The sequence below is a fragment of the Oryzias melastigma genome, linkage group LG11, assembly GCF_002922805.2.
Source record: "Oryzias melastigma strain HK-1 linkage group LG11, ASM292280v2, whole genome shotgun sequence".
NCBI lineage: Eukaryota > Metazoa > Chordata > Actinopteri > Beloniformes > Adrianichthyidae > Oryzias > Oryzias melastigma.
This window is the reverse complement of record NC_050522.1, coordinates 11832330-11847956: the sequence shown is the minus strand read 5'-3', so window position 1 is coordinate 11847956 and position 15627 is coordinate 11832330. Positions and strand designations below refer to the sequence as shown.

The window sequence follows — 15627 nt, the reverse complement described above, 5'->3', positions numbered from 1 at the left end:
GCTTCCTTCCACTCCCTTTCAAGCGATCTACTTGGGATTCATTAAGTGATATGTTATGTCATGTATTATGACCTGATTGCTTTAAATAAACCATTTGATTAATTGGTTGATTGATGTGAGTCAAACTTTGATGTGAATTGAGGCTTCATAAATAAATGAAAAAAATAAAAACACAAAAAATACTGTAACAGCTGATTTAAGCAAAATATGTGTTTTTCTTTTGGATTTTTTTTTCTATCCCACCTGTTTTTTTTTTTGTTTTTTTTTAATAAGGAATGCATCTCACACCATGCAGCGAGACAAACATATTTCAGTGAATAAGGATTAGTCTTTATTGGATGGGGGAGGGGGGACAAAAATAGACCACATATACCATCATCCCTGTGGACAGTACACAAATACTGGAGGGGAATCCTGGTAGAGTGGTGTTCATGGAGATTGAAGTTCATTCACAACAATGAGAAGTTAGCTGCGTCCACAAAATCCAAGAAGAAGAATTAACAAGGCTGTGTACAATAATGTTAGTGTTACCGCGGTCAAAATGACCCGCAGTGGCGTTTGACTGTACAGCAGCGAACGGTCACTGCCACCACATAAAGAGCGGGCCTCAAATGCCCCCCTCCCAGGAAAAAGATGCTCAACAACACAATTACATAGAAAAATAGCACTGTCAAAAAGTTTCTGAAACATTTGTGAGGAAATTTCCAAATTACAGATATCAGAAGAAAAAACTTTGTCATTCAATCAAAATGCATAAAAGCTTCTATGTTACAGTGATTTTAAGTTCAAAACTTCTGTTTTGGGAGAAAAGCACGAAGAAGAAGTAGAAGGTCAAAGACTTGATGAAATCTAGTAAAAGTTCATTTTTGGTGTAAAACACATTTAAGTTTGAAAGAATTCAACTTCCCCTGAGGAAAAAATGCACGGAAATCAACTGAAGGAGAGATCGGGATGCAAGAAAAATAAAAGTCTTCAAATGGAAACCAAAAAGGTGTGCATTTAGCATCTATAAATAAAACTTTAGGATTATCCATTGAAGCCCTCCCCCATTGACTTAGCCATCACCAAAACTTGGCCTGTAAATCTTTGCATTTAAACCTTTTTTTGTTTTGTTTTTATTGCTAGCACTGCCAACGGTACACAGCAAAACAGTAAATATGATGTAAACTCATTTGCTGAAGTGAAAACCTAATAAATATCAACATGAAGATGATTTATTGTGTTCTGGTGATAAAAACTGGGATGATTTCTAAAAAAAAAGATGTATCGACATTTTTTTTTTATTATAAAATTGTTAAAACGCAATGCATTGTGGTCTATTTTTGCTAATCTGGACTATGTCCGAATTCCTTCACTACTTACTACATAGAGCACTTTATAGTGTGTTCACCATTTTTTTTAGTACTGTCAGAACCTACACTTACAAAACTGAGTGCCCTAGAAACTTCCCAGAATTCTTTGCGAAAAACTAGTCTTCATCAATGCTCACTGGATTGGAAGAAGTAGACCACAATGCATTGCGTTTGAACAACTTTTGCGAAAATAAAAGTTTATAAATGTATTTTTAAAAAATACATTTACAACCTTTTTTGCATCAGAACAAGGTGGATTAATAAATAATCATTGTAGAAAGCTCGTATTGATTAGGCTTTCACTTCATGAAATCTGTGACGTCATATTTGCTGTTTAAGAAAAAAAAAGTTGTAAGCTATTGCTTTTAAAATCATGGGCACTAGATAATCCCACACTATGTAGCTTTTAGTAGTTAGGGAGTAGGGAGGGAATTCAGATATAGCCCTAGAGTAGTGAGCATCAATGCTAAGCATCAAACACAAGTTTTTTGCAGAGAATTCTGGGAAAGTTCTGGGGCACTGGATTTTGTAATTGAAGAATCAGACACCCTCCAAAAAATGGTGAACCCCCTAAATAGTGCACCAAGTACTAAGTAGTGAGGGAATTTGGACATAACCAAAGTATCGCGTTAGCAGGAACATTAGCTTACAACATATTGATGTTAATTAGCGTTAGCTTGAAGATGAATGAGCTAATGGCTTTCGGAAATGTAACCACAAGCAGTGCACACATTTTTAAGAAAGATTAGCCCACTTTGATTAAGCTAAACTGATTTTAAATGACTAAAAAGTGCCACCATAAATGAAAACGTCTGTGCTTTGTGGTAGAATTCACCTCATTAGCTCATTTTGGTGTTTACTTTTGTTTTTTCAGTTTCCTAAAGAGGTTTTTCATTATGAATTTAAATCTAAATAAGGTTTGCTGTTTGTACAACTTTTTTTATGGGGTTTTAAGTTGGATTTTCAAAATGCAAAGGTTGACAGTCGACCATAATTATTAGTGGTTGGAGGGGAGCTAGCAAACAGAGGAACATGGTAGAAGGGTTAGTAAATAAAAAAAATGTTCCAAATTGAACAGAAACTACACAAAATTAGAACAAAACAAATAAAAAAATTCTGGTACTAGATTGTAGATAGATTTTTTAAGTGTGTTTTTATTATTATTTTTATTATTATTATGCATATTTATTATCTCAGAGAAAAAGACCTGAGAGAAAACTGACAAAGTTATTCCACTGGATTTTCTGCAATATATTCAATTATTTATGATACAACTATAATCACATAATTCAAGCATATATCGTATACACATATATATCTAGTGAGAGAATACTTCAAAATTCAATAGTACAGTTGTATGGTACAGTAGCAGTAGGGTGCATTTTTCTTTAGGTAAAGTTTAAAGGAGAAGTATAACAGACATGTGGTTGTGTGTGATTTATCAGTACACAATGCGAAAAAAGGAAAAGAATCAACAAAAAAAAAGGAATAAAATACAAAGTAGGGTTATAGGCAGTACTGTGTGTTTGTGATGTGTGTGTCTTTTGTCTGTTTGTGTCAGGTGAAGGATCAGATCAGCACCATAGAAGTCCAAAAACAACATCTACGACAATAATAGGGGTTAGAATCAGAAAGGACTGTGCAAGTTTGTGTCTGCATGCTGAATGTTTCAGTCTCTGCGCCATCGGGAGGGGGCGGCGGCCCACCCACCACCAAAGAACCAGCGGGCGTCAGACCCTCCTGGATGGGACGGAGGAGCGTAAATGCGAGCGTTCACCCAAGTACATTTTTTTTCGATCAAACTCCCACCAGCATTTGCTCAGATCCAGCTGTTTAGATGGCTAATTGCTTCCTGTTTTTCATCTCCTACTTTCTCTTTTAAAAAATAAAACGTAATATACATCAGATTTTAAAAAAACGATTCACCACTAAATAAACAAACATAGCTGGCAGTGTTGATTGAGCCACACCTCTGCTTCAGCTTGTGGTGGTGGAAAGTGGATTTTGATTCTCAAGGGGAGCCTTCACAAAAGCCACTAGAATCAAGTTTCCGTGCCTCCTTACCTTCACAAATTTAGCTACTCCTGTCCTTGGCAACACTTTTTACATTTTTGCCATGTGAAGAACATGAGCAGAGCGTGTGATGTGTCATTGCTTTCAGCTTTAAAAAAAAAAAAAATTAAAAAGGCCACAACTCTGAAAAAGTTTTGTGCAGATTGAACAAAGTCATCAGGGTGTCTCTGCTAAGCGTTAAAGCCGCCGTTTTGGCAAATTTGGAGCTGTGCAAAAAAAATGTTTGACAACTTTCACGTAAGAAACACAGCAGTGATGCAAAATGTAACCATCTGAAAAGGTCAGATAGTAAAACCTGGATATACAATATATTTAAAGTGGCCTTGTGTTTGGGCAATTTTTTTCCTAATTGTTAAAATGTTGTTTTAAAAAAAAAGAAAGTCAATCGATAATGATAATATTAAAATAATAATATGGCTCGACATAATTCCGAGGGCTCATGCCATAATAATATCCGCAAACTATACAATTTACTTCCTGCTATTGATCTTGACACAGACACCAGTGGTTACTATGGTTACTAAGATACCTCGCCTTGGCTCGAGTTGCAAAAATACCTGATTCAAGCGTGATACATTCTGTGTTCTAACTCTGCCTCGGACCAACCATTAAAAATAGATTGTTTGTTTGTTTGTTTGTTGACTAAACAGCGAAGAGGAAAAAAGCGTGTCACTGTGACTGTCCAGCAAACATCCCCTCCCCACCCCCATATAGAAAATATACAAAAAGATGATCTCCAAAACTCCTCCTGAATATCTGTTTATAGAAAAATATACAATAATCCTTTGTCAAAATCTCCTCTGGACAAAAGCCCTCCGCTTCCACCATTTCCTCCCCCTTTATAAGCCTTACCTTCCTGCCAAGTTCAAAAATATACACATATTTCTATTATATCTATAGAAAAGATCTCCGTTTGACCTCTTCTGGTTTGTGTCCACGCCCGAAGCAAAAAAGAAAAAGAAACGTGAGATTCACTGGTTTGAGTTGGACACCTGTTGGAACTGGCTGGAGCAGCGACTGGAATGCACTACCTGCAAATTTGCCACGTGGCACCAGGAGTGAGCGCAGCGCCGCAGGTGACAGGAGCCGCTGAGGTGATGGTTCAGTTCGTCGTGGATTTGGCAAAGTGGCGTGTGCAGAGAAAGTCATTCTGGGTAAAACGCTTTGCTCTCCTGTCACGGCGGTCACTCCAGAACATGTGCCGGTGTCACAGACTGCAGATCTACGTCAGCCCCTCCCCCTCACTTCATCTAAAGTGCTGCTGTTGTCAGATTGCCTTGTACCCTTTTCTCCTCTCCTCTTTCCTTCTCTTCCGACTCCTCTACAAGTCTCCGTGGCGGCTCTCGTACTTGTTGATGATGTTTCGGCAGCGGCCCAGCTCTTTCCTCATGTCGGCCACCTCCTGGCGAAGGGCGGCGTTCTCCCGCTCCAGGAAGGCGGCCCGCACCGAAATCTGGTTCTCCTTCAGCCTCCTGGCGTCCCGCGAGCGCTTGGCCGCCTCGTTGTTCTTCACACGCCGGCTCCAGTACTTCTCGTCCTATCGGCGGCCGCGTGGCGTGTTGGGGTGTGTGGGGATGAAGGTGAGGGGGGAAAAGAAGAGAAGTCACAGGGGAGAGAGCGGGATGAGAGGGGTCAGTTGTGATGAAAGAAAGGATGGTAGCAAAAGAAAAGGAGCAAAAACAGCTGAGGAACTACACAACACTGAAAGTATTGTGGTCTGATCTGAACGCTAAAAATGCTAACGTCTCTGCTTTAGCACTTGTCAATTATATTAGTTATATGAATATTATTTATTCATATTTAAAACTGCACAGCAGAATATCAAAACCTATATTTTCTCACTTAATATCTACGTTAGCATTTTTTTTTGTAGCAAATGTGTTGTGAAAAGTAAATGGCGTACTATTTGTAGTAATTATGTCAATTACGTAAAAAGTTGAAGATTTTCGATAATTCAAAGAACATCAACACTGAAGCCAAAGCACTGGAGTAAAACAGGTAAGGGAACTCCTTGTTTTAAAGATGTGTGCCACCTACTGTAAAATCTTTGAAGTGCAATAAATTCAAATGAAACTTTCATGTGTGGCCTTGATTCAAATACATTTTTTAGGTGCTTATTAAACATTAATGTGAGGCTGCATTTGGTCCCGGACATTAACTCTGACATCTCAGAATGTACTTTATATGCTGCTGATCATAAAGAGCTAAACAAAAGTTCACACGTGTTTAGAGCCAGATACAGTTTCCAATAAAATATTAGGAGACGGGAAAAATTTATCATTAAAATCTGTTAAGATAAATCCTTGAGTAGACATGTAAAAAATATATATTTTTTATTGTCTATTAACTATTTTTGTTGCTAAAACTCTTTATAAACACATATATGCATATGTGTATATATATATATATATATATATATATATATATATATATATATATTTCACCAAACAGACCACAACTTTTCTCACTTTTTCCATGTATATTCATGTACGACTATCCGTGAAATATGCACAACGTGTGATACAACCTTTAAGGAGATGAACCCCATCTTTAACGTTGGTCACACATCATTTCTCTGAAGACTCATTCAAGTGATTTATGGGAGCAACAAGGACTGCAGGTGAGCACTTCCGTCTCTCCATAAATTACAAACGCCTCAGGAGCTGCAGCTGCTCCGCACTGAACTGTGACAGCACGAACCATTGATCACAGATTTTCCCATTCAGCAATGAGTTGAGTGTGAAGCATCTTCAGAACCTCTTTAAAAGAATTCGTATGAGGCCAGGACCTTCAGAGCCTCCAACTAAATGCCTAACTGATTGATTTATATTCTTAAAGTTTATAAAAATTTAATGTTTAAAAGGGGATTTTTTAAATATCTTTGTTTCCTCAAAAGTAAAAGAAAAATTGCTGAAGGGGTTAGCAAAAAAGAGAACAGAAGTGGATTGTGGGAGATGTAGTACCTTCTGCTCATCAGGAACCAGCATCTTGCGAGCCTTCTTGATCATGGGCTGAGGTTTCAGCTCCTCGTCGCTGAACCGATGCCGCCGTGGGTCGAACGCCTCCTGCCCTGGCACGCTGGACAGGGCCAGGTCCGCAGGGTCGGGGTCAAAGTTCACCATGATGTCGCTGTTGCCATTGACGGCAGCTGGTGGCCCGGGAGGGCCCGGAGGGCAGGTAGAAGGTGGCGATGGGTCCTGAGGCACAGCCTGTCCACCTAGAAGACACAAAAGAAGCATAATTTGTTGAGTTCATAGTTTTATCGTTTATTAATTTAGTGTTTCAAACATATTTTTAAACAAAATTGATCTTAACTGCAGAACAAGCAAATGCAGAAGTCCTGAAATTCAGTATGAAACCTTCATAGATTCTGATTCAAGAAAAAAAGACAATACTTACAAACAAGTTACATGTATTTATTTTAAGATGTTTTTATTTTGTTTAGATTTTGCTGCAGAAGATGCAGTGACGCAACCCCACCACCAGGGGTGGGTGTTGAGCCAGAATCAGCAGAGATCAGGATCTCCATCAGGAGGGAAAAATGGCTTTAACCCTTTGAAAGGCTTGATGTGACAGCAACACATTTATATGAAAAGATAATGGGGTGGTGATGCTTTTTAGATTTACATTCCAGGAAATTAAAAACTTGAGGAAAGCCGGATTGCTTCCTGCATCCCAGTATGCGGTTATGTCTTCCACATAAAGCGTGAAACCAAGTGTTATCTGGGCGCTGCTCTTCATGACGTTTCTTTTTCCCCCATTTCTGATACCTGAATAGACGTTTTCTGTCCTCCTACTGAGCCATCATCACGTCAGGGATAATTGTGGCAGCGTTTCAGATTGAGACATTTCAGAGCTGGAGGCTCACAGCCACAGATTATAAATAGATCCAAAGCTGCTGACCAATACCAGCCAAAGCTGTAGTGGAAAAATCTATAACAAAATACACAGATTCATGCAAACGTTCCACTTGTTATCGACTCTACGGGAAACGAGCGAGGAAGGAAAGGAGTCGACTGTGGGGGATCCAAAAACGTCGGCAGCAATCAGGTCTGCCTTTGTGAACCTGAACAGCACGCCGCGAACTGATGCGCCGCTCGCCCGCTGCTGAGAGCTGTCACTCATCTTATTAGGAACAGCGGCCGCTCAAGTAGGAGCAGACCTCCACAGGCTCGGAGACAGCGGAGGAACCGTGTGACAGGCAGGCGGGCAGGGGGGGGTGTGGCGTCTGAGCTGAGGCCACAGCTGACTCGGTGTGTCTCTGCTGCGGTCCAGGGCGCCGTAAACAAACATCACATGGACGGTGTTTGCTGAACAAATTCTGTTTTGTCTCCGCCGTCACACGTTGGTGTCGTTGGCTGATGTCACCTCTGCTGTCAGAAAGACAAACAGACCTGATGGAAGAAAGGGAGCTGCAGGAGAGTGACGGGACAGATCCAAAACCAAAACGATTATTTCTTTTTTAAGAAATACTGTGGAATATCCTTCACACACTTAAATGTGGCAAAGAGGAGGCAGACGAATGAAGAAGAGCAATCTGGAGTAACACGCAATCTGTTACCAAGTAAAATACAAAATGAGTCGAACATGAAAGGAAAACTTAAGAAAAGAAACTAAAATGAGAGGAAAGCAGAACCACCCTCAGTGATAATGATGAAGTTCCTTTCTCATTTATCATTTGAAACTTCGGTAACTACCTGATCAAAGCTGCTGTTTGACTGTAATTACGACTTTAATCCTTTGTCTGTATGAGTGGTGCATGTTTCTGCACACATTAATCACGGCTCACAGTTATTCACCATATGCTCCCGCCTTTATCCATCTATGCATCGAGTCCATCTGCCTCGCCATCGGAGGAGCGGCTGTTGGCAGCTGGACGGCCCTGATCCTGGTTAAGTCTGCCCAAAGCCTCGTCCTGATAACAGCCTTTTTGGGCTTAAAGTTGAAACGACTCCAAGAACGACTCTCTGGCTGCTGCTGCTGCGGGGTAAACAGCCGTTCGGCGCGCGTTGGCCTGGCTTCATTTCCTGCTTAAGAGGGAAAGCGTTTGGAGGAAGTGTTTTCTGTTTATTCACGTCTGTTGGGCTTCCTTCTCCATCTTTTCCCACAGTCGGGGGACAAACCTGCTCAGTCGGTGTAAAAATAATCATTGAAGTTCAACCACGCTTTTGTCTCACCCACCTTCTGCTTATGAAAATAAAACCTGAATTTTCCGGTAAATCAAATGACCACTAGGGGGCTGGTTTGATTTTATCATTAGCTCCTATGTTAAACAATCAAACAATTTTTAGAAAATAATATTGTTTAGGGTTTTTTCTATTTATGTCAACTACAGATGGAGGGTCACAGACAGAAAAGAGCCACATTAAAATTTATGTGGGATTCAGAACTTCTCAAAATACACCAAGAGTGTATTCAGACTAGGAAAATGAATTGTTCGACTAATTTGTTCCAGATCAAGGCTCAAACCTTACGTTTGGTCTGTATTCAGACTACAGTGCAGCAGACTATGGTTTGGTTTGATGGTAAACTAAACCATGTGTCTAAAGATCTCTTCAGTCATTGGCCAGCTGTTACGGGGGCGGGTCAAAACAAAAAGAGAAAAATGGGGGTTCCATGATGCTGCGGTCTGCAAATCCTTGCCAGGATTGTTCACTTATTCATATTTTTATTTTTCTGACCAATTTTGAACATCTGTATGAAAGCCAGGTACAACACTTTTTACTGCAGCTTTGATGCGGTTGTGAGTGTTTATGACATATAGATTGTCTTAGAAGTTGTTTTTATGAGTCGGAATTCATCCAACCACATTTCAATGATCTGCTGTTGCATTGCTGCTCCACGTTTGTCAGCTAATGATCGGCTACGGTAGTTGTTTTAGTTTAGGGGCTCCAGTCCCCGTATGGACAGTATTCAGACAGAGGAATTTCAGAGCGAACCAAAGCTGAGTCCGATTGGAAACGAACCGAGACCACCTCAAAAGATGGGTCCGAAAACAGGCCAGGAACTGTTTTTCGCATATTCTGAGTGAAACTTATTTCCATCTTATCGGGGGAAAAAAACTCTGGTTTACTTTAATCAGAGAAAATGTGCCAAGTCAGAATACACCCTAAATGTTTTGTGGTCTTAGTTTTGTGTTTGTTTGCCACCAGAGGCTAGCAAGAGCAGCAGCAGCCAAAAAAATTACCAAATCTGAGGATGGATCTAAAGGTGAATTCCCTTCAAACGTGGTTCGCCCCTCATTCGCCGTAAGCTGCTGAAATCAGCACGGGACTTCAGGTTGCCTAAAATCGCGTCTGTGCCCTTGACTTAACATTGAAACTGGCCGACTCCGCCGTGCGAATCTCATTCGGTGTAAATGTCCCTTAATGCTGTGTTCACACCAGGCTCGGAAATACGTGTTTGAGCGACCGCTTCCCATTAGAAGTCTGTATAAAACCACACATGAGATTCAAAACTCTTGCATTCACACATCGGAATGCTAGTTTTAAGTTGGTTTTCAGGCTGTACGAACAACACACGAGGCCAATAAATGAGCACTGAAAGTTAAACCACTTGAACTTTGACCAATCAAACTCAGATTTGATAGCATCGTGTGGATGGTGTCTTTTTCATAACACAGAAGTGCCAACTGTCATAAAATCAATCAAGACGGAGAAATTAATTACAGCAGTTTATCTGACATAGCTCTATAAAGCTGTGAAAGAAAAAGCCTGGAGCAAGATTCGCACAAAGCCTCTTCAAACTGTGAGTTCATGCGTTAGCATCAGGTAATGGGAGTCCTGTGTGAACACCATAAGCTTCACGACTCAAAATCCCAGGTTCAGCGTGTTCTTGAACGCGTGTCATGTGTGTGTGTAGCTTCACACCTGTGTCCTGTCCTTCTGGACTCATGTGAGCGATTAGAAAAAAACAACAAAAAAACTCTGTATTACAAAATTTATTTGTTTAGGAACTGAAATAGCTCTGATATTAATGTTGGTGGCATCCAACAATTATTTATCTTATGCTTATCTTAACTTAGAAAAATGTTGCGACCCACTGTTGTAAATGTTACATTTTATAGTTATGGTCACGAATACCCCTGGTTTCCATGTATTTGGGTTTGAAACCACCATTATCTTATCTTAAAATATTGCTTTCTGATTACCAAAATGTATGTATTTCCATTAAAAACAGCAACAGAAACATCAAATTAGCTCGAAGGCCTTTAAGTCGTGAACCCTGAGTTTTATTTGTTGTCTTTTTTGAAAGATTCTCAATATTTTTGTTGGTATGAATTTGTTTTCCCTCTCTGGAGCTCGTATCGCGCTCCAGTGTTTACCCAGTCATGTGGAGAGATATCAGCTGTCGTGGGCTGAGACGCCCACAGCCGCTGAAAATAGACAGCTTGAGGATTAGGAGTCAGGTGAGCAACTCTTCCTTTTGACTAATCTAACGTTGGTGCTAACTATAGCCCCCCCTGATGCACCTACACAACAAACGGAAGGTAGCTAGCTAGCATCTGATGTGTTCAGGTGGAAAATGCACAGGAAAGTGAAAAGAACAGGTACGGCGTGGAACATGTGAGGTGTTTTGGTGATCTATAGACAGAAATCCACTCTTATTTTAGAGTTAGCTGCTTATGTATGGTTTTATTTTATAAATTGGTAACATATGATGAAAATAGATGTTGAAAATATAATTAAATACAAGATAAATTAGGAAAAAAATATATTTTTTTATTTAGTTTTAGCACACTTTAAATTTAAATCAACCAATAGTTGTGTGAAAAGTTGTTCCAGCTGGAGCTCTGGTGTTAAAGGGTAAAGCATGATTTTGCTTCATTTTGAGTAAATTACACAGAATATATAAAAACTATAAAAAAAATAATATGTAACTTTCCATCACTGTGCTTCCAGTTTGGCACTCTTTTAATTTCACAAACATTCTAACAAGTCACTTTTTTTTAAATTAAAGACTCTTACATTTCTTTGGTCCATAGCAACCATTTTCATTCATGTTGTAGCCAAAAAGCCATATCACACGACCACTATGTACAATTTTCACATTTTCCACGTATGTAGTTACGTTATTTCGTGATGCATGCGTGATTTACACAATTCATAGGTGTCACGTTCATCATTTGTCGATGTGTGTAAGTGACCGTTGAGGATTTCGGCGACGGGTCTTTACGTGAATTCTGTTTTGAGCAATTCAAATTTTTGGGTCGGTTGAAAATTACGCAGTTTATGTGTATTGCACGTAGTTTATACAGAATTGTTCCCTAAATCTTGCGTTACTGTGCATTATTTTTGCAAGATGCAAACATAAATTTGGCTGTCTATGACTATTTATTGCACTGTATGTCCACGTATGTCTCATCGACTTGGACCACTGATGTATAGCTTTTATATCGCACATAGGTAATTGATGCACAATTCACTATAAATTGCATATAAACGGAGCAATAATCCAACACATTCTTACTCCCAACTCATCATATATGGATGTATTTTTCTGTCACTTTTTGACATTTGGATGGATGACCCCAACTCATCGTTTGTTGATATGCTGGCTGTTCCCATTAAATCAGAGGGATCCCAACCAGTACTGGACCGAGGGTCTCTTGGTACTAGCCCACAGACACTAAACAGGGGTCCCCAACCCTCGGGACGCGAACTGGTACCAGGATGCGGTACCATACCCTAACCCTAACCTGGCTGTTACCATTAAATCACGGGTCCCCAACCTTTGGGACATGGTATACTGGGGGCGGTAACGTACACAGAAACGGTATCACATCCCAAAGGTTGGGGACCCGTGATTTAATGGGAACAGCCAGAACGTCAAAAAACGATGAGCTGGGGACACCCAAAACGTGACGTGGAGAGGGCCCTGAATAATATGTCCATATATGACGAGTTGTGATCGAGAATGTGTAGAATAATCACGTACAGTTCATTCATTTGCTTATCGTGTGACAGGTTTATAAACTGACTGTTCTTTCACCCCTCCAGCAGTCTATACCGAGTACTCTCGGGTCTGTCGGAGTCCAAAGCGTGGCAGGCGGATCGTGGGAGGGTGTCGGGTACGGCAGATGTGGATGCGACTCCTGACCAGGGAAATCTGACTGTTTAATCAAAACAAAGCATCACGAGGGCTCGTTGACGAGATGTGATTTCTGCTCAGTGATCTGAATGTCGAAGTGAAGAAATTCAACGAAGCACAACTTTATTGGTTCTTGTATTGCTTGTTTGTACTTCTTCTGTGGTTTTAATCTGGTTCATTAGTGATACATCTGTGAAAATGTCACGTAAAAGACTACAACTTTTTTCTTATATATTTACACATGACCATTTTTCATCCATGCAATATGCGCAAATTATACGTGGCGACAGTGTGACACAGCTTCAATGAAGGTAGTTAGAAACTTTTGTCCATCTGTGTAAATGAAAAGTTAAAATATGGCACATTTTTAAAGTTTTTAATAACGTTTAATAGCGTTTATTTCAACGTTGGGCTCATTAAACACCAAATGTAAATGTTACCTTTCCAGATGAGTTTGAAAAACATAGATTTTGCCACGCGGCGGTGCTCTTTCAAAGGTCAGAGTTCACATTAACAATGGAGTTTTGTGTCTGGACTTGAAGTCACAACATTGTATTTTAGCGACTGTTGATGAAAGTGAAAGGTTTACCCGGCTCAAAAGACTGCTGATGCATCATGCAGTGGGCGGGGCCACAGAATGTTCTTTCATCATATCATTTGCGATCAGGGGTGTGTGCTCTTGTCATCAGTTCTTTAAAATACTTGTAAAAGCATAGTCATGACACTAGCTATTGGTGCTGTGATCACTTTCTCGCTAAGCCGGTTTCTGTGGTGGTTGGCACGGAGATGAACCACAAACTCTGCCAGCAGCTGTTTTTTTATTCACACACTTTGTTTGGAAATACAACACAGACGTGGAACGTGATATGGAAACCGGGTTATGTAACAGAGAAGATGAGGTTCCCTCTTTTTGTAGTCTCCTTTCAGGTTTTAAGCGGGAGCAAATTCACATATTTAGTCTAAAACCAAAATGCTTAACAAATGAGACAAAAAATAAAGCAGAATTTAATTTGATTACCAGATTATTTCGCCATTTTGGATTAAATATGATTACATTTAATGCGGATTTAACAACTTTACAGGTTTCAAAGGTAAAAAATACAAAAACAGGTTTGTATATTTTGTATACTTTTGATGTATGTGTTTTGTACATATATATATATATATAGTACATATATATATATTATAAAATATCATATATTTTTATTTTTTTAACATTAAAATAAAGTCTTTACATTTTTTAGTCAGTTATAATTTTAAGAGTTTTGTGTAGTCTGATGCAGACGTGTTTACAGAATCGGCGAGACTTGGTTTGTTTCTCAACTTTCACACACACAAACGTGTTCATGGGCAGGTCTGAACAGAAGACTAAGAGCGGCACGTGCATGTTCACATGAATGGGGTAAAAAGTCTCCTGCACACGCTGGCGCGCACGCACAGGTGACACGCCCCAGCAGGGCCGCGGCCTCGCTGACTGGGAGTTATGTCACAGCATTATGCCGCCACTCTGCCCCCCCATGCCAAAAACCAGCGCTGAGCCTCTGCCAATGGTCAGATCAGATTATGACACACTGACTGGGCTCCTGAGCAAGTCACATGACCACACACAGCCGCTTTACGGCGTCTGCGAAGTGCTGAGGTTGTCCCCCAGTGGCCCCTTTGTTTACATGTGACATAGAATGATGAAATGATCGAGAGGTAAAGAGAGAAATATAAAAATGCAGTGTGTGTGATGAAACAACACAAGACCTGCTGAATGTTCACATCAAAGTGATGCTTTTAGATTTGATTGTTGAGAGAAAAAGTCAATAGGATACAGCTAGCATCCAACCAGGTGTGCTTTTTAGCAAAGTATTTGTCACATAAAAAGTTCATATTTTAGAAAATAGTATGCATAAACAGGAGTTCCATCCATCCATCTTCTTAACCGCTTCTTCCCTTTCGGGGTCGCGGGGCGCCGGAGCCTATCCCGGCTACTGAAGGGCGAAGGCGGGGTACACCCTGGACAGGTCGCCAGTCTGTCGCAGGGCCTCAATCACACACACATTCACTCTCACATCCACACCTAGGGGCAATTTAGAGTCACCAATCAACCTATGAAGCGTGTTTTTGGACGGTGGGAGGAAGCCGGAGTCTCCGGTGAAAACCCACTCATGCACGGGGAGAACATGCATACTCCACACAGAAAGGTCCCAGCCGGGAGTCGAACCGGGGCCTTCTCGCTGTGAGGCGAGAGCGCTAACCACTGCGCCACCGTGCAGCCCTAAACAGGAGTTTATGGTGCTATATAGAGTCAGGTACTATAAATGTGAATAGTTATATGAGCAAACAGATAGAAGTCATTGTTTATTTCCACATCAGTTTTTATATTGCGGTTTACCCCATATGTCATTTTATGTTTCATTAAATGAGGGATAGATTCTGTGTGTTTTATAATTTTATTTTCTATTGTTTTAAGTCTATAAAAGCACTTTGCATTACTCTTCTATGAAAAGTGCTCTAAAGAGATTTGATGAAAAAAATTTGAATATGTAAACAATATAGAGAGAAGTTAAATACAATGAGAGATGCAGTAGATAAAGGTCAAACAATGAGATGATACAATGAAAGGACTTAAATGTAACCATATACAAAGAAGAATGCAATGCATTGGATCCACAGTGTACATTCACTATATCTTTCTGGTTGATTATTTTTAGTGTAGAATGTGTTCAGCTCACTGAATTTACATAAATCTTCGATCGCGATCAGATCTTTGCTTTCATCTTTTAATAATGAACTTATTTTTCTACAAGTATTAGAACTTTGAGAGTTTAAACAAGTGTGGAAATCTTCATGTCTGACCAAGAAAAGTGATTTAACCGCCTTAAAACATCTGTAATTCTACTTCCTGGATTTCACCTAACGCATTTTGTATATTTATTTATTTAGATCGTACCTTCTATGACAAACAAGTAAACACTGGCTACTAGGGGAGTGTATTGGCAAGAGTCTGTTGATACAATACATATCGCGATACACGGCTCACAATATGATATGTATCGCAATATATCCCAAGACTGTACAAGAACAATTTTTCACAATTTTTTTAGGAGTATGACTTAGAAAAAAA

General features: G+C 39.9%; 1 protein-coding gene across 1 annotated transcript in view; it reads right to left on the bottom strand.

The window, feature by feature from the left end:
- Window positions 1–308: 308 nt before the first annotated feature.
- dbpa (D site albumin promoter binding protein a) overlaps window positions 309–15627 on the bottom strand; it is a gene marked incomplete at its 5' end in the record, with an annotated part of 33214 nt that continues 17895 nt past the window's right edge. Inside the window, 2 exon segments of the mRNA XM_024298866.1 lie at window positions 309–4962; window positions 6389–6642. Of these exon segments, the coding sequence (XP_024154634.1) occupies window positions 4747–4962; window positions 6389–6642 (470 nt within the window).